Below are 24,369 nucleotides of genomic sequence, written 5' to 3' on the forward strand. Positions count from 1 at the left end.
GCTTAAGGCAGGGTCACCTGCCCAGTATATTTAATGGTAGGAAAAACTCTACACTACTGCAGGAAATTAAGGATTCATTTACTAAGACCTGACTGATTAGATGAATAAAACAAGACAGAATTTAACTGCAAGTTTTACAAACCATTTTAATGGAGTGGTGATAAGAGTGGAACACAGCCAGACAACATTGGCCAATACTGGCAAAGTTCAAGTGTAATCAGCTATTCATTACAAAGTACTAAAAAGTAATTACAATACTTGAGCATACTATATACTCAGCAGCAGAGCTAATGCACAACATTACGCGTTACTTTCACGACACAACTGTCGGCTACTCCAAATCCTCCATAACCACACATCGCATCTTTTGTATTTAACACTTGGAGAAATAGAAATCAAGACACTGCAGTTAACAAACCACCCATCCAGCAGCTTTAGCCTTAGCCTCAGTGACTGCACGCAGCTGTCCAGACGTCCCGCCCTCTGAAGAGTGGTTACACACCATCCAGCTCTCCTGAATAATATGTATAACAGTGGCAAACTTTTGCAACATCAACCAGCTATGAACACAAAAAATTTAAATAAGGCAACTCTGGAATCACCTGGAGTCACACTTCTCCTCTGTTGGTAGAGGCTACCACCTAATCTGCAACTCGACCAGCCGCCTCTGAATACAGAGAGACCAAACCAATATCAACCCTCCATCAAACTCCCCAAAATATCAAACTAACAGAAAGATACTGGGAATAGTAACTGTAGTGTAAGTACTGAATTTGAGATTGTACTACTCTAATTACAGGGTTGGGGTCTAATTGCAGGGTGGATGGTTAAATCCCTGGCTCCTCCTGTCTAAATGTTGAAATGCATCTGAGCACAACACCCGATCTGATCCCGTTGGGAAGGTTTGCCCTGCATGTTTCTGGCCTTCAGGTGCACAACACCTGGTATTCTAAAACTCCAAAGTTTGATATATTTGGAAGTCTGAACCTGGTATATATAAAAGTAACATAATACTCAAATTGACAGCTGTCCTCTGCATCACCTTAAATGCATGAATGCACCATCATTTGTCCACTGCATCATGTCTAGTACATGAATTTCAAAGCGTTTTCCATGGGCACTGACCCACAAATGAAAGGGCGACTGCACAAATAAAAATAAAAACTACTTATAGAATGCAGACACATTTAATGTCTTTTGGAGGAAGCATGAAAAACAGAACATTTTGAAAAAAAAAGATCTCATGTCTCTTTCTGACCAGTTATTTGGTTTGAAAACATGAGCTATATCATAAACTGTCACCTTCATTCTGTCTGCCTCCCTCTTCTCTCTGAGACTCAGGTTTCCGTCAAGCTCTGAGGTAATTAATACTCGTCAAACATCTCGACACACAACCTACCCTTTCCCATTACACACACTTTAACAAATACTTCATACCACAGAACTGGTGTCGCCATGTCCATGTACCACCAGGCTAATTCGCTCTTGACTGAGTCTTGTGGAGCGAGATCTTGCTAATTACCTGAGACTGCAGTCATATCACAGAAAACACACATACACACACCAGTACACAGTAAGGGCCCACTGATAGTTGTATCCAGAATCATGAAAGCTGGAGAGGTTGGTAGTAAAAATACAGAGAGCGAGAGAGAGCGAGAGAGAGCGAGAGAGAGAGAGAGAGAGAGAGAGAGAGAGAGAGAGAGAGAGATGTCTGCTGTTCCCCAACTTCTTAATTAACCATCATAGCTGTGGTGTGTTCGGTTGAGGAGAGACATGCAACATGGAGTCTACTAGTTCTCTACAACCCTAATGAAAGAAACAGAAGCGCAGAGAGAGAGAGAGAGAGAGAGAGAGAGAGAGAGAGAGAGAGAGAGAGAGGGATAATTGACAGTCTCGGCTGGTTGTGAGTGCATCATCTAAACTGCAGAATGTCTCCTCCATTTACTTGGTTCAGTCAGATAAAATGGCCCGGCAACAATGGTATATGAACGTCAGTGGTGCCACATAATAACACTGGGTCAATAAATATGAGATTTTTCCCTCTAGGGAGTGAACTGCATGGTGATTTGTTAGAAATGACATAGTAATTAAGAAAAAAAAAACAGTACAGTAAACCACATCAGAAAACAATAGTTTTGGGCAAAAAGAAATCAAGTAAGGACAAAGGAAAGTACAGACCAATGCTTAAGTTCAGTTTTTGGAAGTTGGAGAGGACAGTGTAATTTAGATACCTGAAGTTTGGAGAAAGAGATTTTTGTCATTCCTGTTTGGCTCTTTTCGTAAAAACAATGACGCTACACTTATTGACTTATCTTTCAGATCACTGTTTGCTTCCCATGTGAAACCAATAATCAGCGTTCATCCACGACAGTTCCATAACCTTAACTGCCTGTTCATGATTGTAACCATGACAGCGACATACTTATTTTCGCCCAAACCATGATATTTCCCTGAGCCTAACAAAGTAGTTTCTGAGAGACTTCAGTTTGACGGCTGCTGTTTCGTAATCGTTGGCTGGACTATGTTAACAAGGACAGCAAGTGTACAAAGCACAAGACTGTGGCAGCAGAGAGCTGAGTCCCCTCCGAGGAGGCATTTGTGGTTTTGATGTAATATTCATAAACACGTTGTGGGTCAAGTCGCTGAGGAGTTTTTCTGTACTAAACCAGATCAGGATCTTTCTCGAACCTTAACCACAGTGCTGCCAGTACCTAAACATAACCATACAAAGGTTTAATAATGCTGTGGTCTTTGTGCATTGTAGGCAACTGCAAGAGAAGATTGTGTGCGTCTCAGAAAAGGAGATACACATTCACATCGGACATGCTGCCTCTCCAGAGGTCTGAGAAGGAGATGAGGAATTACTTCACCTAATCTCACTTTCCCAGGGCTTCAGTCTTCTTTATCTTCACAGCTGAAATCCAGCTTTCCTTTGACATGAGCTAATGTGAGTTTTCTGTGATCACACAGTACAGTTGTTGTCTTCAGCGTTTGTTTATTTATAGTTGATTTTGTCAGGGGACTTCATGATGAACAGAGATTTGATGGATGTGTCAGTCAGCAGTCCAGTTTTTTTTTTTTTTTTTTTTTTTTTTTTAAAAGCTTGCTGGAAGCAGCCTCTTCTGTAGATTTAACTGGTTTACGTGGACAAACAATTGAGTCCAACCCACCAAACTGAAAAGAACTTATCCCATTGTTCTACTAAGTGGCCTATCAGTGCAATCCTCACAGGAAATTTTATACTGACGCTGACAGACAAAATTTGCATAAAATGGTTCACGACAACAGCTGTGTGATCAGCTGTACGTGCATTTAAGATGAATGAGCACAGACAGACCTGTCACAGATATCTCAGAGACAGCTGCTGAAGGATCTAATAAAAAAAGAAGTCCAGTTTACATGTGGACTTTTTTATTTATTGGACAGTTTTTCCAAACATGCAGAGGAGGCTCAGAGCAACAAAGTTAGAGGTCAAAGGTCTCTTTTCGTGCACCCGGGGGTGGGGGCTGAGAGTTGTTCCATGGTGTCCATGTGCCAAATTCATGATTTAGTTGTTCTCACTTACACATCTGCCTGTTTCTGTTGACAGAATACTGAACAGCCAGTGATTTAATCACAGCTCAAAATGTCCTTCCCAAGCTTCTACACTGCAGTGGTTCCCAGCCGTTACATCCCACACTGTGTTTTAATATAGCCAAACTGATGACAGTTTATATCATATACACATTTTTTCCTAATGATTATGAGAGTATTTCTTCTCTGAGTAGCTAAGATCTAATTAGCATCTATCTCCCATCTTTTTGGAGGACACTGCTTTTCCAAACATACGTCTTACATTCTTACATTTTACAGGAAGCTACTGATCATCAAAGTGTGTAGATGCTCGACACTTGAATTCCACATCATCAGTATGTGGCTGACATGTGTGGGAGAAAGAATAAAAGCCAATCTTCATACTGTATGGTGTCCCATTAAGCCACCTTGACATTGCAATTAAGCCTTGTGTGCACGGTTCACATACTAGTCTGAGGCTTTGCTGAATACAGATACAGTATTTCCACCACTAAACTCTACAACAGAGTTCCCGCCTGTCTGAAATAACTCGCCGTGAAAATAGACGGCATGACTCGCTGCACGTCTGCACACAATGCACAACTTTAGCTTCAGATGATGAATATTATAATGAGACACTTTCCTCAAAACTCTCTCCTCAGAGCTACCAAAGATGAGAAGGGGAACAACACTTCCAATTTCAAATCATCATCTGGCTGTCTTTATTTATTTATTTATTTATTTTTATTTTGTTATGGAAGAAGCAAATAAGCTATTTTTAAATTGTATTACGGATCGCTCACACAGACAAACCCACACACTCTCAGTCAGGGGTTTGTAATATTTCTATTACTTCTACAGATTCAATTATGTGTCTTTCATCAGCCAATTACAGCGTTTAAATTCACAGCTGTTACCACGGCTGCAGGAGCCCAGGCAACCCCTACGCAATCACATGCCAAACGACTGACACGCACACCTCAAAACAAATACACACACACACACACACATATAACTGTGAATGCAAAATGACACAAATTCCACATGGACGTGAATGAATGTGGATGACACACACTCATTTTCTGTCCAACACACCCAAACAGAAACCAAGTTTAAATCCTTACATACTGAATCATGGCTGAATTAGAGTTCTGTACAACCCTGGGTGTTAGCAATCCTATGGTAATAATAAGGTTGTTATTATCAACTTTATTATTTACCTGATAACATCAAGTTCACTTTCAAACAAGCCCTATGGTTAGCCAAACTTATCTGGAACAGAAAACCAAGCTGAACACAGTACTATGAAAAATCACTGTTGTGCCACAGGGGAATATCCTGGTCCAGCCTGCTTCTTACACAACCTTACTGTAGCAATGTCACAGTGTGTACAATGTCATCATAACCAACAGAAATGATATTATTTGTTGAAGACTTATCCATAAGCATGAAAATCCAAAACCAAAAACGTCTTAGTCTGTCTCGTATCAGTACTTTCGGGCTTCCCTACACTGTGGGTTCATTGTATCTACAAATCTCGATCTCTTCAAATGAGTCAAGAATGTATATTTTTATTTAAAAGAGGCTCAGTAATTTTTTCAAACACCCGGACTCTGTGGTTTTTAGTCACTGTTACATGTGCAAATGACGCATTTGACATAATTTTGGGCTGCTGATTAAAACGCATTCAGTATTTCCTGCAGCAGGACAGTATGTGTGTGCGTGTGGGATTGATTCAACATGAACAACAACTAACAACGTGTGTGTTGAAGGAAATTTCCTTCAAAATATATTTGCTGTTGCAGCTTAGTTGTATAGACATGTGATTTCTAGGAGACAGGGTTGGGCTCACTGATGTGGTTTTGGACAACAAATGATCTCCCTGGCACAGAGGTCTTTTTCACAGCATTTGTTTATAAGAATATAAAAAAGACAGAATATTGCCATCCTCATCCTTTAGCGTCCATTAGGTGCTTCATGGCCTAAACAGGAGGTCTAGTCAGGCTTAGACAACAACCTGATTCTGACAGAAACAAAGTGTGTGTGTGAGAGACAGAGTGAAAAATAAAAAGGTGAGGAGTCAAGTATTTTTCCCTCCAAATATCTATCCCTCTCTGTGTCTGGATAACTACCATATATGGCCACACTGCTCCAGCTCACCTCCTCCTCTGTCACGCAGACACAAGCTCAAGTGAGCTAACACAAAGCTAAACCAGACACACAACACACTTGTGTACATATTCATACTGGAGACACGCATACATGCATCCACACACAAACTCCTAACCAGATTTCATTCACTCCCTGAGGCTAATGTGCCCCTGACCGCGAGCTTTCACACTAGGGTGGTTTCCCAAGTCTGGCTCCCAGATATAGTGTGTGTGACAGTGGTGTGTGTGTGTGTGTGTGTGTGTATGGTGTGTGTAGGAGACGAAGGCAACCTCTCAGGGTGCCTGTGCTTTAGCCACGGTGTTGTCCCTGTGGATGAGAGTGAAGAGGAGTCTTTTCTTTGCTGCTGCTGACTTCAGTCCTCATATGAGTGCCTGGAACAAATGGATTAGAGAATAGTACAATCTGCAGCAGTGGCATGCCACCTCACTCCTGCACCACACCGGACTCATCTCACAGCAATTCACAGGAATCACTGCTATGAGAAACCAATAGTGCACTATGGTTATGTAAGGTCTTTATAGAAAAAAACTGTCTGCCTGCAGATTTTGATGGTGGACCATTGTATCTGAATGTTTAAATGGACACGGTTGGTATGTTTGTATGGGAACAGGAAACAGTAAGTGATCATATATGTCAGACATTAACATGCAAAGTAGTCAGTTCTTAATTAGTTTATACTATTATTATTATCCAAGAACTTGCCCAGTTAGTGAAGTATCACAAGCACAGAGACAGAATCAACAACAAACAAACCTCAAAGTTACTGATAAAGCATGCCAAAGTGCAAAGAAACTCAACAAAGAATGTTGATGTGAGAAGAATACAATCACAACAGGTACAATACAATACAATAATCTTTGTGTTGTCCAGAAACAACCAAGCTGCACAGTCAAAACAGCTGCAGTTAGAGTGAGACGTGTGTAACACACACAGGAAACAGGAAAATAATAAATTCAAAGAAAAACTACACAAAAAGGTTGGAGAGCCCACATGGAAGAAACAATTCAAGAAGCGGTGTTATTGTTTAATTGTAGAGAAGTGTAGAAACAGCCCCCCCCCCCCCCCCACCCCCCACCCTCCACCCCCCGGCCAAACAATCAATGGCTGTGGCATTAAGACATGACGTATCATCAATCAATACACCGTGGGGAAATAAATGATACAGTAAGCAAATCACTGCTATTGTGTGTGTCAGCATTCAACAGTCATTTGCCAGAATGAGAGTCTCTGTAGCCTCTGTCCACCTCTCTGCTCCGTCCCTCCTCCTCCTCCTCGTCCTCCCATCCCTCCATCTCCTGTCATCTGTCCCACTGACAGCCTGTCCTTCTCAAGGTCTGCTCTGTTGTTAATCATCAACCCCTCCTCCCCCCCCACGGCTCGCTCACACACACACACACACACACACATTCTTGTCTGACTAAAAAGTTGTTAATCATAGCAAACTCTCACATATTGTCATTTTCAATATTCAATAATTACCATTAACCCATTCAGATTGATGACAAAATCGATTTTTGTTTATCTACTCAGCTGATACTGTAGCACATGCACTTACACAGTGCTTACACCCAGGCTTTTTACCTAACTACTCTACAGCCGAGAGGAAACGCTGCCTTACAGACGCAACTCAGGGCAATATCTCTCACAGGCAAGAGCTTCGCTGTAGAATTATATGAGAACAGATAAAGTAAACTTTTTAATTTAGTTTCCAGTTTTAAACTCTGTCAGAATACTAAAAGGACTAAAGAGATGCTGCTGGCAGAAGGATTCAGATAACACAGGTATAGTGTTTTGAGTTCCTGACATGGTTATAAAGCCTGCTCATACTGAAGGCAGCAATCTGTCTGAAAAGTGAAGCATGTTTGTTTCTATATTGAGCTTCTTAACAGTAAGTAATAAATGCTCTTCCACCCAATACAGCATGGCCTCAGCCTTTGTGAAGCCTGTCATGTTCAGGTTGTCTTGAATTGTGTCAGACAGGTTCCACTGACTCCAGCACAGTGTTCATATAATGTCTGCGTCCCAATCTGACATCTGACATCTCACGATGCAACAGAGAATGTTGCAAAAAGAGAATGATGCAAAAAATCTGACTATATTTTACTATATTTTCCGAACGTTTTATCTGCGCGTATCCTCTGTGTAAGCTTAACAGAATTTCAACATGATTCTGATCAGTTTAAAAAGTGAAAAAAGAAGAGAAGGCTACGTGACTCACAGATATGGAGCAAAAATGGTTTGTTTCATAAGTAGACATGTTCCCTTGTTCCAGCATCCATCTTTGATAAACAGATCGTCATCCTGACTCCACGGATGCTGCTGGGTGGGCACGGTTCCTTACTCCATCTGTGAGCCCGAAGTTTATTTCTTTGCCTCTAAAAAATGAGCGCATGACTGCATTCAGTGCACCTGAATTCATGATGCTATCTGATTACAGGGACTACATCATAATGTCAGGAGTAATGCGATTCAGTAAAGCAGAGAGAAATAAATGCAGAGAGAGTTGAATCATCTGTCAAGCACATTGTACTGAGCCTGGCAAAGGTTGCAATGGTGCAGCACAGAGGATGCCGTGACTGTGAGGGAGTTTGGACAGAGAAACACACACACACACACACACACACACACACTCATTCACACTTTCTGATCAATGACCAGCAGCAGAAATGACAGCGGTGAATTTATTAAAGTTTGAATGCACAGTCACGGCAGCATTTCATCAGTTCAAGGCGACGTAGCAATTCTTAAGGAGTTCAGAAGTGTCTGCCCCTAAAATGACAATTTAAAAGGAAATGGCATTTCAGCTCAGCTCTTCCTTAGCTCTTCAAATACTCTCTCTTTCATGTCTGACATTCCCTTTGGAAATGTGAGACAAGGCTTCAGCCAGGTGACGGGCTTTGATATGCTGATATCGGGATGTGTGAATATCAGGTAAAGACATCCTTGACTTTTACTCCACGTGACTCAGCCTCCCTCTCCCTGTGTCATTCTTAGCCTCTGTTCATTTTCAGATGAGGACTCCTCTGAGGTCGGGCATGATGACATTTAACACATATCACTACATTATTTTTTACTGTTTCTAATAAAAACACTGACATAGCGTGAATTCAACTGAATTGAAGCATATTTCAAATTAATTTTGGGATTCATGTGTGTGCTTCATATACTGCAAGAACATTTATTCTGAATTAACATAAATGTGAAGCAACAAAATAAAATGAAGCTGTGAAGTGGGAGAAGCTGCTAGTTCAAGTTTGCTTTTGATTCCCTCATATTGACTTTTTTTTTTTTTTTAATCAAAGAACAAGTTATTTTATAACTCAGTTGCTCGTATTTTGTACTGATAATTGAACCGGCAGAGTTTTGTGGTCTTTCGAGCCTTAGGACTGCTTCAGCTTTATCTTCTATCCGCCCTCAAAGTTGAAGTTCAAACTCCTAAATAATTCTCGGTTCAAAGGTCCACTTAACTAGAGCTTTTCACTGTGCTGACTTTGTGCTGTTGACCAACTACATTCAACAAATACTCTTAATAGTTGATTTGAAATGCATGCTGGGATACACAGGTTACCCCCGAAAGCAAAGTGCGAGAATCAAGAACACTTTCCCGGGTCTTTGCACTGTTCCTGGCTAAATGCAGACTGAATTGGGACACTATGTGGGATGCGACTGAGGACAATTTACTAGTCTATCAGAAGACAAGCACAGACAAGGACACAGATTGACAAATGCCTACTGTCTGTGTTGAAGACAAATGGAGCTTTAAATTCCAGAAACCCAAAATAACTCCCTCTTTGCAGCTCTGTATCCTGGCTCCTCATCTGCGATGCCAGTGCCAGTGAGAATGAAATTATAGAACAAAACCATTTAACTGACACGCCGTGCAAAAACCACCACACAAAACCTTTAAGAGGAAAGACATAAACCCTCTGTTCCCAACACATCAACAACCAGGCCAAAGAAAAGCAGAACGCTGTGGCCCCAAAGGCACGAGCAGATCGCATTCCTGACTAATCATTTTAAAAGCTCCAGTCACTCTCCTCAATCTGCTTGGTTTATTTTCAGGTTTCTCTTCCTCTGCCACCATGAATCCAGCATCACATGTGCTGACGAAAACAAACAAACAAAAGGCTGATTCTGACAAATCTCCTCAATCTGTGTTTAAATGAATCCAACTCCTACTCGTTTAAATTCAGGTTCCTTTCACAGTAGTTCATAATTAGTCCTCACACCAGCCTCCTGTTTTCTGCTCCAACAATCACTTCAGCTTCCACCGTTTAACGGATCCAAATCAGACAGCTGTGGTTACAAAAGGCTGATCGATGACTGAGTTTGACACTTCCGATTTCAGACAGAACAGAGAGGAGAGGAACAGCAGCTGCTTCTGACAGCCACTTATATGACATTAACAAGACATTGTAAGGACACTGAGGGTGAATTATGATCGTTATCATCAGAAAATTCTATCATATGATATGCGACAGGTGCTAAATGAGCTCAGTGAGATGTACACCTCGTGGAATTACAGAAAGGTTATCAATCTAATGTCACATCAGGCACAGATTGTGTGACAATCTATGTCGTAATCAAGAACTCTTTTTTTTTTTTTTTTTACAATTACTGCTATAAATGGTGTGCAGCGTGAAATGATCTGATATCAGATCATTCAGCCGCCGGCATCTTAAACTATCCTGACAGATTGACGATATGATCATTGCATGTAGAGTCATCACCACGAGGGTCATAATGGACACGCATGTTTTGAGAAACACGTTCGATTACATTTTTATGACTTTTTTTAAAAAATTATTTGTAATTTGCTGAAACTCTGAAAGTTATATATCAGGCCTATTCACAGCCAATCAGTGTGTCAGAGATTTTCACATCAGGTATATTAACACCTTGATGGTATTTATAATAAAAATAATAATAATAATTATTATTATAGTAATAATTGATAATCTATTTAATTTCTGCAGATTTGCCTTCTTCTTTTTTTTTTCTCCTGGTTAGCTTTGAAAACAGCATAGCATCAATATGAGCCGTTCTTCACTTCAAAGGAAACTACCTCAGAAAGTCTGGTCCTGAAAGCCGCGTCACCCCCTGGAGTTCTTGGAGAGGCTAACACATTTCAACCAAGTGCTAGAGACGGCTTAAACAGCTTTAGCTAAGTACAGGTAACTTTTCAACAAGGTATCACATCTTAAAAGAACACTGATGCATCAAACTGCATCACATCCACAATCCATATCATGTACTAACAACTACATGTGAACACACACACACACGGCGTAACAGGTGATCTTCTGTTGCAATCCCTATGTGCTGAATAATTCTCTTTGAAGCCGTGTTCTTACTATAGTGTGGAGTTTTATGTTCTACTGTGAAAGAGTGGCATGCAATGGCTGTGTTGAACAGGATGTGGCCTATTTTCTGTTTGGAGGAGACAGCAGGAACTAGTATTTCTAGCCAGATCCCATGTGACGGGCCAACATGACAGCGAGCCCAGCTGTGCAGAGGGGGATGCATTACCTCTCACATCTCTTGTCTTGTCTCTTTTTTTTTTTTTCCCACCTCATCTTCTCCCCGTCTCTCATTCTCATTGTTTTCCACGTACTTTGAGTCTCCTTCCACCTGTCTCCATCACAGACATCAATGGAAGAGCTTTCAAAATGTGCAACACACCTTCTGTTGGACATGTTGGAGGAACTTGGTTCTTGGTAAGAAATATTAATCTCCAGACTGTTTTTCTTCCTGACCATGCTTTATATTTTTAGATGATGCTGGTTCTGTATATGTGAGCTGGTTTAAGTATCTGTATGTCCTTTGTCACATTAATGAAACAAATATGTCTGACACAGACTGTTCCCTATCCGATCTGACATTGCTATCCTGAACTGTACTAAGCTTTGATTGCTCAATTGTTTCTCTTATAAAGCAAAAAAAAAAAAAAAAAAACATCTGACATCTGTGTAGTAATTGCTTTGGAACCAGGCTATGGTATTTAATTTCTCCAATAGTGTTCCTCACATTTGGAAACTCAGGGCCTCAGCTGCTAAGCAAACCATGGATGTGGGGCCTGGTCCCTCAGCTGCAAACAATATCAGACCAGTTGCCTTGATCGAATGAATGTTAAAAAAGGATGTAAATTAAAAAGGATGAAAAAGTAGTTCACAATAATAAAATACTAGAAATAATTAAATTACATAACACCAGAGGTTTTCAAGGTTTTGGAGGTAAATGATATCAGATGCGAGGATCTCAGGATGTCGTAGCCTGAGGCTTTGCTCCGTTTCCTACACCCTCTCCCACTCCCTCTCCTCTCTGCATTCCCCTATATAGAATTATTGATGTGGTGCATTAACTGGTAGAAGCACCTAATCTGGGAGCACATTGGGGAAAACTAGAAAGAGGCGGCACATGGGAGAGGCAATGAGAGCACACGCACCAACATAAAAGACACATGAATAAAAAATCAGTCTGCTTTTCCTACAGAGCACGAGTTTCATTTCTATCTATCTACCTATCTATAAAACAAACAAACAAACAAAAAACATCCACTAACACTTCAGTTTGTACATGAGCAGTGCACTGGGCGGACTTTGGGGGGTTTCTTTATGCTTTTGTGCACAAGTAAGCAGCTCAGCACCTCTTCACACACACTGTTCTTGGTACTTTTACTAAAGAAAGGTATCAGCCGTCTAATTGGAGGGACAGCTGATACAGAAAGAGCAGATGTAGATATACTGTGCTGCTGCATGTACTTATGCAAATGCATGTACGCTTGGCAAGGTTTTAACCTGAAGTTAGCATGTCTCTCAACCTCTTGGGACCGAGCAGAGAGCAGTATGCTGTATCTGTGAGAGACATGGGATGAAAGACAGACACATCTGCACACATACATTTAACATCTAAGCACATGCTGTAGGGAAGAATGCTAAGACTTTGCATTCTTTAGATGAAGACAGAGAATTGATACACATATTGTATATTGAGGCTGATCGCAGGTGGTGCACATTCATTATTTTACATTCCTTCTATGGTTTTTGAAGTCTCCCTGTACTCCGTACTCTCTTTACTTCAGTCTCTGGCTTTAATCAACACCATACATCCTCTTTTTTCCCTTCTGTTTTTCTACCTGGGTGACAATCCCTGAGTTTCCGACAGGCGCTGCAGAGCTTGTCCATCCGCAGCTTCTCCCCTGTGGCATCAACATATCGCTCCCATCGGAGAGAAAAACCTTGAGGCTCTGAGAAAGTGTCAGCTTTTCAGCGATGAAGAAAAACTCGCCTTGTGTTCGGACTACAAATTTTAGACATTGCACAATGACCACAGCGACTGAGTTTGAGCCCTTGGGGATATTACACTTGCGCAGCATGCAAAAGGCCTTGTCAGTGCTCAGGGAGATAAGGATAAATAAGGGTAAAAAAAAATAAGATTACAAAAAAAAAAAAAAAAACCACACACAACAACAAAGGTTGTTCACACAACACAACAGGCTTTTACCCCAGTGGGCTTTAGTTGTGGTTTGACTGATGTTGCTTCTTAAGGTCCAATGACAATAGTGTGGGCTCTATTTCAGTGAAAAAAAAAAAGGTCTTGGGCATGTCTAAGTGCACTGACTAATTGGGTTCATGTATGTGCAGCAGCGCTAAGTGCAAAAGTGAAGTGGACAATAGATTGGAAGGTTGAGTGGTTATTAAATACACTCTCAGCCGGTCACATCACTGGTCTCATGGCTCTGAAACTGCTGAGCTAATCACAGTGAAGCGTGACAACAGTGACTCAACAAGGAAAGTGTTATCGAGATGGGTCAGAGCAGCACATGATGAACACACAGGACCAACCCTGGAAAGGCTGATAATAATACGGGATAACAGGAACAGGGATACAGGGACACTGACCCGTTACTGACCATTCTAATGTGTGTACAGGTGTGTGTGAGGCACCTCCGTAGCACTCTGGAGTCATTTGCATGTGACTTAAAGTAAACACAGAGAGCTCTGGGCGTGCCCATGTATTTCTAAGACGCATATTCTTAGAGTAATATCTCACATCTGTTCCCAACCAAAAAAACAGAAAACTCTCTGCTGTCTCATTTGAATGAATCTCCCACCTGTATTTTTCTTTTTTTTACCTCTCCTTCTACCTCTGCCCTGGGCACCAAAGTCCTCTATATTTAAATTTTACACAAAAGTGAGTCTTCCTTCAGATGATCCCTCACCAGTGATCATTCATTTATTTGGCACTTCCTCACTGTTCACCTCTCCACCCACTCCTCTTCTTAATACACCATCTCCTCCGCCTACATCGGCCCCCCCTCTGGACACACACACTGCCGCACATTATCCATCACCTTTGCTTTTACCTGTCAGCGCAGACACACACACACACACACTGCATGCTGAGACTCATTGCTTGGTGTTACTTTTCCACTTGCGTGGGCGTTTACATCACACACACACAAACAGTGGTTTACTGGTTAAATGGGCCTTGAATGAATAAAAAACAGCACAGTCAAAGAGTTACTGAACAAGCAGGAACACAAGGGACCACACACACACACACGCGCACAAAAAGACACACACGCAGCCTATTTGTCCAGTTGCCAATATGCTTAATGAAAGAAGTGATGAGTTATTGACAGCTGCTGTGTATCTGAAGCTGCTGAGGTGTCTATAGCTGTCTCCAATGTGCTGACAGACACGCACACGCACACACACACACACACACCTTGGATTTAGATCTAATGTCTGATACAGCATTCCAAGCAAAATGGTTCTGTCTCCTTGTGTGTGCGTGTGTGGGAATACACACAGTGATGTGTATGCTTTGAAGATTCAATAATGCACAGTGTGTGTGTGTGTGTGTGTGTGTGTGTGTGTTTCAGCATCTTTCTGTGCTTTACAATGAGACATGTGAGTGGCAGTAGGTTTAAGGGTCCAATTAGAGCCACTGACTCAATGCACTGGTGAGGCTAATTACTGGATTTACAATAATGAGCATATGTACACAAAAGCACACCCACACATATACACAGATCCACACACACACACACACACTTTGAAAGGCTCACTCCAAGATAAATAGTGTGCATGGCCCAGTGTGCTCAAAGATGATGTACTCGCTCACACACATATAAATATAAATATACACATAAACACACACACACACACACACACACACACATTCTTGTCTTGCATTAGTCGTAAAACCAAGTCTCAGTCCTCAAACAGTCTCAGTAAGTTGCCAAGACCTGCCAAAATGTCCTCACAATGATGGTTCTGAACCAGAACTTATGCACACACCCACAGAAAGACAAGTGCACACAGACAAATCTGACAGCTCCTGCTGCTGGAGAGAACGGGCCATGAAGGATTTATGGTTTGTGATGACTCCACACACACACATACGCATACAAATACAAATACACCTACACACACATAAAATTAACAAATTAAGAAACTTATCCACCTGTGTGATCCTCTACCCTCTCCCCTCTCCTCCTTCCACCTTCTCCTCCTCCTCCTCCTCCCTGCCCTCCTCCCCTCGTTTGGTGTGAAATTAAACATTAAAGCCCAGCAGCACATGAGTCAAGGTACTTAATGATGTCGACTTCCTAATAAATTTCTCTGGAGAAATAGATAAAGACGGAGAGACAGGCCGAGAGAGAGGGAGAGGGAGGGAGGGAGGGAGAGAGAGAGAGAGAGAGAGAGAGAGAGAGAAAGAGAGAGAGAGGAAGCAAATGCAGAATGGATTATAACATGCAGAGGCCTGGAGAAATGATTGAAACCCTGAACAACAGCAGATCCACAGTGACTCAGCTTGGACCCTGAAGGATCCAGTGGTGGTCATCTCCCATCAATGGTGCACGGGGAGACTTTTGTTCTAAATTTGGAAGTTTCTCAGGCAGCACTTCTGGTCAGGCTGCATGCAAAGCCTACATCTGCAACCGTGGCCTCAGCCATAACCTTAAACATCTATAACATTTAGAATTTTAAAGTCTACTTCATCCATTTACTTAGAGAATTGTTAAAACTGAAGCAGCAGAGGTTGAGATATCCTCATTTTTAGTACTCACAATGGGTCAAGCTCCAAAAAACCCCTGAATCTTACATTATAATGCAACTTGATAGCGTCATTCATTACCCTCCATAGTATTAAGCCCATATCTTTCACACTCCACATCTCAGGTTCTGTTAACAGGACTGAGAATCTACAGCCATGCCAGTGGCTGTGCAAGGCTAAACCCACAGCACAGAGTTGCTCTGAGATAAATGCTAACATCAGCATGCTAAGGACAGTACTAACATTTGTGAATTAGCACTAAATACAAAGCACAGCCGAGTTTTGCAAACATGTTCTAATTCAAGTTTTGACCTGGTGATGGTGGTAAATTAAATTTAAGGGGATGGCCAAAACAATTACACTTCACCATTCTGCCTGCTATATACAGTGCTACTTCCTGCAGTACAGTATTGTCCTGATAATGCATCAGAGGACGTAGTAACACAGTTTGTTCCAAAGCTACTTTTGTACACATGGAGGGTTTGTAAGTCGTTAACAAACGTTGGAGCACCTGGAGGAATTATTTCTTTCAAGTCAGCTGGACAGGTGTTTTTACTATTTTGTCCACCTCATTTATATCTCTGAGAGTAGGCTAAAAAATGGAAACCTCTCTCTATATAATGCAATACAACACCACAAACTAGATGCAGCTGAGTCAGCACCTCTCTAAAACAATTTCAATATTTTTGTTTCTCAGAGATATTGGCTAACTATGCACAACTGTTGTATTAGACTGCATTGGTTTTAGTTAGGTGTTCCTAATAAACTGCCAGCTGAGTGTATATAATGAATAGCACTGTGTATGAATTAACCTACAGGCCACAAAGCCAGTGTGGCTGTGTGGTGTTCACTTTTGTGTGTGATCAGCTGGATAGCTAGCTCTGTAGGTAATGTTACCATGGCCTTGTTCGCTGATGTTGATTTTTGTCTGGCCAGCCTCTAGGCTGGGAGATCAGGGTGTAACTGTAGTATCCACTGATCAGTAACCCATAGCGCTTTATGTCAAACAGCTGAACTAACCCTTTAGGTTAGGCTGCCTATAGAATGGGAATGAAATGGATCATTTTTCTTTACTACATATCTATACTGCCTACCATTAAGGGTTGGTGGGAATGTATTTTTATTTAACAATCATCATTTCAACGAGTCTATTTTCTATTTAAAAAGTGACCACATATTGTGCAGTGATGCAACATGTGTGCAACAGGCTCATCGGTGGGAATAATATCAGAGAACTTCAGCACCAGTAACAGCCAATGGAACAGTAGAGGTTTTAATTCACTGTATACTGTATAATAAAGCTACCATTATCCAGATGCTTGCTACAGCCACAGCAGCATGTTTATTTCATCACTGTTATTGAGAGACAGTTCATCAGATTATAATGGTCGGTAATCATATTTTGCATTTAAGATAAGAGTTAGGGACAGGATTAGAGTAAGTCACACAGCTCGGTTTAAGTTTACAGTAGGACAGTGGTCTTTGTCAGGTCTATTGTCTACATATGTTACTTGATTTTGATGATTTTATTAGTTTACAGCCAGTTACAGCCAGTGATTCATTTCCCTTTTAGGCAATGATCTACATGTTCGTACCTCACATGTACTGTTACAGAAGTGATTGTCAGTTTTCCTTCAAAAGCTGATACATAGAGCTGATTGGCAATTAACATAATGAGCCTCACCTGCTGCCCTTCTAATTATAATCAAGTTATTTCAATGTTCAGTGTTTTAATGTCTTTGTGCCACCACTTGTATGTTCTTGTGTTAGATGTGCTGTGCTAAGGATAAGTTGAGATGACGTCACCATCGTAAATCTTAAATAAACAGAATTAACCACAGTGAGAAACCAAAATCAAAAATTTGAATTCTAAATATGTTAAAACTGAGTTTGAATTTACAGAGTAAATAGACAGAGAGCAACAGAGAGACAGAAAGAGAGACATCGATTAATGCCAAGGCTGGTCCATTATAGAGCACCTTTAGAGTGAATATGACTGCAGGGCTTTAAATGATTTATGTAGTGGTGCAACACCAAATTACATCTCATTACTTCTCATTGTGGCAATAAACTGTTCTGTCATTCTTCTATATTTGTTAGTGCAGCGCATAAATATTACAGATGAGACACTAGGCAGCAATTTGGGATCGAGCTAATGACTTTTCATCTGCTCATGTGTGAGTAAACTGCAAACAGACAGTGGAAGAAGGAGACTGAAGGTGGACAAGGCAGAGATTCTGGACTTGTGTTTTTACACTTCAGAATAAAATTAAAACCCTTAACAAACACACCCTTTTCATGCACAATACGCAAAATGGACACTATACTTGAACCCTTTTGATTGCAGACATGATAATGTGGTCTTCTGAATGGTAACACCTCAGAGTTTACTGCCAAACAGTCAAATTCAGTGCAAGTGAAATTAAGACTAAAAATGTTTTCTCACCAATTTCTTTGATTTGTTAACAGGATTTTCCAGCAATTCAGTATTGTGTGTCCATTAATTTAGGGGACACACAGGAAACTGATTGGTCCAAACTGAAGCAGCAGAGGTCAAGATGTGCAGACCTTTACTCTCTAGTATGAGTCAAACATCAAACTCCAAAAACTCCTGCCTGCAAAATAACTACTACGGTCCAGAAATGAGCATGTTTAAAGTGGAACTTAAAAGAGGAAAAAAAATAATAAAAAAATTCAAAACTGCTCACATGTCAGTCAATGAGATCTGATTTTTATGCAGTCAGAAGGTCGTGCTTGAACAGAGCCAAGGCATTGTAACACCTTCTCTACACCCCAAAAGAAAACACGATGTAAAATCCTTGAGAATGTGTTAAGCTGACACTCCAGCAATGAAAGCCAAAGCCAAAGTGTGCACTCACAACTCATTAGATATTTTGTATTCTGATAACCACCCCACTGCTACCACACCACTCCCTGTCTCATTATCAAGCCAAGGTGACACCTTGGCTTCTGTGTTGAGAATCCAACATACACGCCATCTGGCCCAGCGTCGTCATCGTCCGTTTACTTTTCCATGCACACACACACACACACACACACACTGTAAACGTGCACACACACAAAAAAATGACTTCTTCATATGTATGAACACGCACACCTGTCAGTCCAGTAGCTGTCTATCTCTAAACAGAATGCATTAGACTGCACAAACAGTTACACGGTGAATCCAGAAATCTGTACACGTTACTATGAAGTTAATTTTGCTGGTTATAATGCTAGTTTAGTAACATATATGTCAGTTGTGATATTTGCCTGTCACCAACCTGTAACATACTAAGTTCAGAGATGTCACTGTGCCAACAAGCCCTGTAAAGAAGGGGGTAGCAGTAATAGTCCGTATGTATCTATAGGGACACTGGACCTGGGCATGAGGCCAGCACTTTATCGTGCAGCCTGCTCTATTCCTACATACCTAATTTAACATCACGGCATAATTAAAGGGACTTGGCAGCCCCCTCACAGCAGATTTCATAGTCCTCTGTACTAGACTAGAGCTTGAAGGAGGAGGCTGAAGGATCCCATGTAGAACAGGACACATCCTGAATATCACATCCTGTTTACCTGCTATTCTAATTCAGAAACAGTCATATGTTCTCAACAAAAACTGCTTACAGAGTCGACAGGTACAGAAAAGAACTGTAATATGCAGCCAGTGGATTTGTTTCTCTGTGACTGCACTACTGCACATCAGGGTCCATGTTTGTTGCAGCTTGCTCAGGCCCCTAAAAAAAACCTCTCTGAGGTAATCTTGAGGAAATATGCAGACTGTCTAACCGATTATCTCTCTGGTCTAGTTACAGTGTCATGATCAGTGGCTGTTTCAGCACTGTGTATTCAGTATGAAGTGCACTTCTGAGATGACGCAAAACATAAAAACCCCAAAAAACATAAACCCCACAAACCTTGAACGCTAAATCATTAGCATGCACAGTAGCCGCCTAAATAATTAACAGCTACAGAGGAGAATGTTCAAGCTAATATTCTCTTGCCTCTGATAACAGCTCGATCAAAGGACAGTCAGTCGGTTTAAGTGTTAAAATGATAATTATCACCATCATATTTCCTTTTGTGTGGCATTACTGTCACTTGAGAGTCATCATCCTTTATTTTGTTGAGTGCCACTATTATTTATTTAAATATATATTTCACTTATTTTCTGTTGATGTTGTCCCAGCTATTGCATAAATTCTCATATGATTATTTTCTCTTGACAGATTAACCCCACTTGCAGCTTAGTTCTATAGGCAAGAAAATGTTCACTGTACGCTCACTACACTCTGAGCTATAGCCTTATTTGGTTGCTAAAAATCTTATAATCATGAGCAGGTTGTAACTAAAAAGCTATTATTATTAAAAGCTTATTTATTAGTGTCTGTTAACAAAAGTGAACCATAAATTCATAGCCCACAAAACCATTACAGGCCATTAACCTGTAATAGCTGCTGGTGTTACTAGAGGCTATTACACTATTAGTTATTAGTTAATATTATTTACTATTATTGCTGTTCAGCAAAAGTTACACAGTCTGGCTTTAATACTGGTCATTTTGGAGATACATAGATAAAGGTTCTTAAATAAAAAGCCTACTGAATTAGCATTTATTTGTAGCATATTCATTTGTGCACATTACAATTTATTTACTCAGTTGTCTTCCCTCTAGATCTCTTCATCAATTCAAGGTGTGGCTTTTTCTTTTTGGCAGTTTTGCAAGTATAATGATCAAAACAAGATTGTGGTACAAGAGGAACAATGGTGTAATTCATTCAATAGCTCTCATTCCCTTCCTCCTTCCATTTGTGTGCAGAGGCTAACATTATTGCCCACAGTTAGCTCACAGATGCCTCTCCATCATCATTGAAGCAAATAGCTTCATGCATTACATAGCTGTATGGCCGTTTTGGAAAGGGTCCCCATAAATAATGACTTGGAGTGAAATGGAAACTATGGGAAAAGCTGTTACTTTTTCTCCACGCCATGTTTATCTGTGTTGTTCACAATACGCCCTGTCTTAAATATGCATGAGGCAAAATGTGTCCCCGCTACAGCTGCAGTGACGGAGCGCTAAAGAAAAGAGGGTGGGGAGGAAAAAAAAAAAGATTGAATTTTTTTTTTGTGAGATGAATTTTAGAAATGGAGCAACATTATGACATTTGTATCCCTGACTTTTGTTGCAGTTGCTGTTGCTGTCATTTGTGAAACTACAGTGGCTGGTGCTGGCGGTGTGCCGAAGGTTCAAATGTCCTTCATTTAATATTCAGGAAAGAAAAAAAAAATAAGCCGCTTATTTATTTATTGTAATGCAAGTGTCATGAATATGTATGAGCAGCTATCAATGCTGTCACCTTGAGCAGAGTTGCATGCATGTATGCATGCGTGTGTGTGTGTGAGTTGAGGTGGGTGGATGCTGATGTGTGTGTAACTATTTGGAAAAACAAAAGGTTGGAAAGCAGTTTACACAATCAGCCAAGGTCATACTCTCATTTTTTCTTTTGACATTTCCCCTGACCAGGCAACAAACAGGCTATTCAAGCTCCAGACCTATTCAACATTTAATGAATGATTTTAACCAGTGACTTGCTCAATTCAGTCTACTTTCCTTTAACTTTGAGGGATCTTGTGTATGTTTTGTGTTATAATTAATTATAACACAAAAAAATAATTAATTAAGCTCACAGGCAGACAAAAATATTGATAGGGAATGATTGTACAAAACCCTGGATTGTGTTCAATCATGGGATTTTGGTTTTACATCCTATGCCAAAATTACTATAAAAACATGGTCAAATATAAAATTAATATAAAATGTATCTACTCTTTATCTGTGATCGGTGCTGACACGGCTTTCTGCTTAGCACAACCCCTCCAAATTCAAATGAGACTTTTTGTATTACTGGACTTTGGTCTAATTGACCCTGAAGATAAATAATGTGTATGATCACATACCACACTGCATACTATATATATACATGTATTCATACATACCTGTGTGTGTGTGTGTGTCTAGTCCATATACCCCATAAAACATGAAATATTTCCTTATTTAGTGTAAACACAGTGCTTTATGTGTGCTTTATCTCCATATTTAGTCACCAAATGGGGATAAGCCCAATTACTGGCAAAGGGAGGGGATAGAAGAACAATAATAGAACAAAAAAATGATGGAAGAGGAAAAGAGTTTGAAAGTCAATAAAACACAAGAGTTAAAACACTCAGATAACGGTAAGTAACTACACGCACATTCATCCCCTCGACCTCCACACACTTACTTTATGCCAAGCTATAAAAAAGGGTAAACTACTTCCTGTAATGGAATTTAATGTCAGCGTAAATCGCGAGGAGTGGGTTCATTCAATATGGGTGAAAATTCCGGGCAGCAGAAGATGGTAGATCTGCTGGGATTTTGGTTTTGTTTTTTTTCCTGGAGGTTTGTGTGTATACATAGGCTACTGTGTAAATGACCACACCTCTTATCTGCAGTACGGTGCAGTAACAGATTCAGCACATATGAAGACTACTGAATTTTTCATTTCCATTGAAAACGGGTGATTATGGGCTTGATGAAAGTGTAAAGAGTGACACGTTACAGCTGAAGTGTTGTTAACTTCATACAATTGGCAAAGATAAACTGAAGAAGCAGCCAGTTGCAGATGTGAATTAGATTTTCTTCCTGCTGTAACAACTTGCTTTGAACTGAAGGGCCTGACAGACGCCTGTTCCAAATTAATGACAGAGGAGAAACTGATATTTCTGACTTAAGGATCAACTGATATATGATTTCATGTTGGTTCTGTCGCCATGCACACATTCATCAAAACTCAAGTGCAAAATTGGACTCTAAAAAAGTGAATGTTGTTTGGGAAATAGCAGGTTGAGGAAATGAGAGCCCACACACACTGTTATCAACTTTCAGAGAGAATAAAATGAAAAAAAAACATTAATCGTTTTTCTGACAAAATATCTAGTTGTGCTCTCTGTGTTCAGCAGCGTAGCCAGATTCTGCCAATTCACAATCTCTATTATTAAACAGATCACACCTGAGTCCACTTTGGATTTCAGTTTTTCTTTTTTGTCCCATCACGTTCTCTAAATTGGTTTCTTTGCTTTGCTTAATAATTTGGTTTGTTGTAATCTGTGTTCAGAAAGCAGTTTGTTGTGATGAAATTGCCATTATTCAGTACGTCTCTCTGAATTCCACTTTTGGAAACAACATGTTACATGTTATTTAGACAGTAAAGGACAATAAAACTGAGGACGGAACCCAGAGTAAACAATATATGAAGACATACAAAGTATTCAAAAAAAAAATCTGGCTTCTTATTGACAGAGTTAGATAGATTGATATATTTTTAATGGTGCCTAAATTACAAACACATCAGCACACTATCATTTGATAAACCTAACACCTCTACAGGTTAATGTAGATTTTGAAGCATTAATACAACATAAAGCACACAACGTTGCCATGGACTCAGGATTTTCTTGTGTGTGATGCCTCTTCTGCTATATCCCACCAGGAGATGAATTATCTTTTTTTCATGCAAAGTCAGGAAAAGAAATTACTCACACATTTGTCCTTGTCCATTGTTACACCTACATGTCAACCTTCAACGCACAGCAGCCAAGAAAAGCCAATAGATGTGGAAAGAAACATGCTTTCCTTACAGGAACACTGCCTGGCAATATGCAGGGTGGAATAACTGTGCAAGAAGTTTGTATGCTGTACGAGGAGAAAGCCATGAAATCCACAGGGCACTGTCATGCTTCAAAGATGATGAAAGTATTAGCTTAGATTTCCTTGAGCACTATTTTCAGGGTATTTTTAGCCACATTCAGCCATTGACTTGTCTTTAGTGACAGAATCACCACATAAGGTTGTTTAATTTGTTTAGTATTATCTGGTGAAATAAACTTTATGGTCTGTCCTAGGACTATGTCCTGTTTAGGCAATACTGTCCCATATATCAGGCCCTAATCCTAGCTAGGTGTAGTTAACCTTCCTTCATGGGACAGTTTTCTCACTTTTGCTCCCTAAATGAACAGGCCCACGTCAACTTATTTTTCTTTTTTGTTAGATTCTCAAACCGTGCGATCTAATGAGTCCTGGTCCTCTCTCTCTATTAGTGTCCCTGTCTGTCAGTGGGCCTCAGCTGTAATTATTACCATCACACAGAGATAGTCTGCTTGTCTCCCACATGAATTCCAACCATAATCCACCAGAGTAAAAATCCATCCAGCTGAGAACTCTTTGCCCTAACAAGCAGCAGCTTCAGGTGCACATCATCACCATCCTGCCAGGAGTTATTTTTGCTTTCCTGAAAGGGTTTTGGTGGTTGAGTGTGCTTTAGATGTCATCTGATATTACAAAGAGGGCATATACCAACACACACACATTTTATATATATTACTGCAGTGGTTAGGAAAAAGAAAACGTGGATGTTTCTTTGAGTTGCAATCAACAGCTGCTATTAACTAACACTCTCTGACAGAGTGTGAAGTACTGCAGGATTTTACTGCTGATGTTCCCAAACAGCCAAGTTGTCCCGTTCCTTCCAGCAAAAG

General features: G+C 40.4%; 1 protein-coding gene across 8 annotated transcripts in view; it reads right to left on the minus strand.

The window, feature by feature from the left end:
- nlgn1 (neuroligin 1) overlaps positions 1-24,369 on the minus strand; it is a 255,515-nt gene that overhangs the window by 221,116 nt on the left and 10,030 nt on the right. Inside the window, exons 2-3 of one of the 8 annotated variants that reach the window (XM_041040039.1) lie at positions 20,951-20,987; positions 1,297-1,309 (exon numbers count right to left, since the gene is read on the minus strand). The exons of 6 other annotated variants lie outside the window; for them this stretch is intronic. In XM_041040039.1, the coding sequence (XP_040895973.1) occupies positions 1,297-1,309; positions 20,951-20,987 (50 nt within the window). Of the gene's footprint in view, positions 1-1,296; positions 1,310-1,490; positions 1,515-20,950; positions 20,988-24,369 lie in introns of all 8 variants that reach the window. One more of the 8 variants, XM_041040040.1, reaches the window with a different exon arrangement.

This window comes from Toxotes jaculatrix, chromosome 6 (assembly GCF_017976425.1).
Source record: "Toxotes jaculatrix isolate fToxJac2 chromosome 6, fToxJac2.pri, whole genome shotgun sequence".
NCBI lineage: Eukaryota > Metazoa > Chordata > Actinopteri > Toxotidae > Toxotes > Toxotes jaculatrix.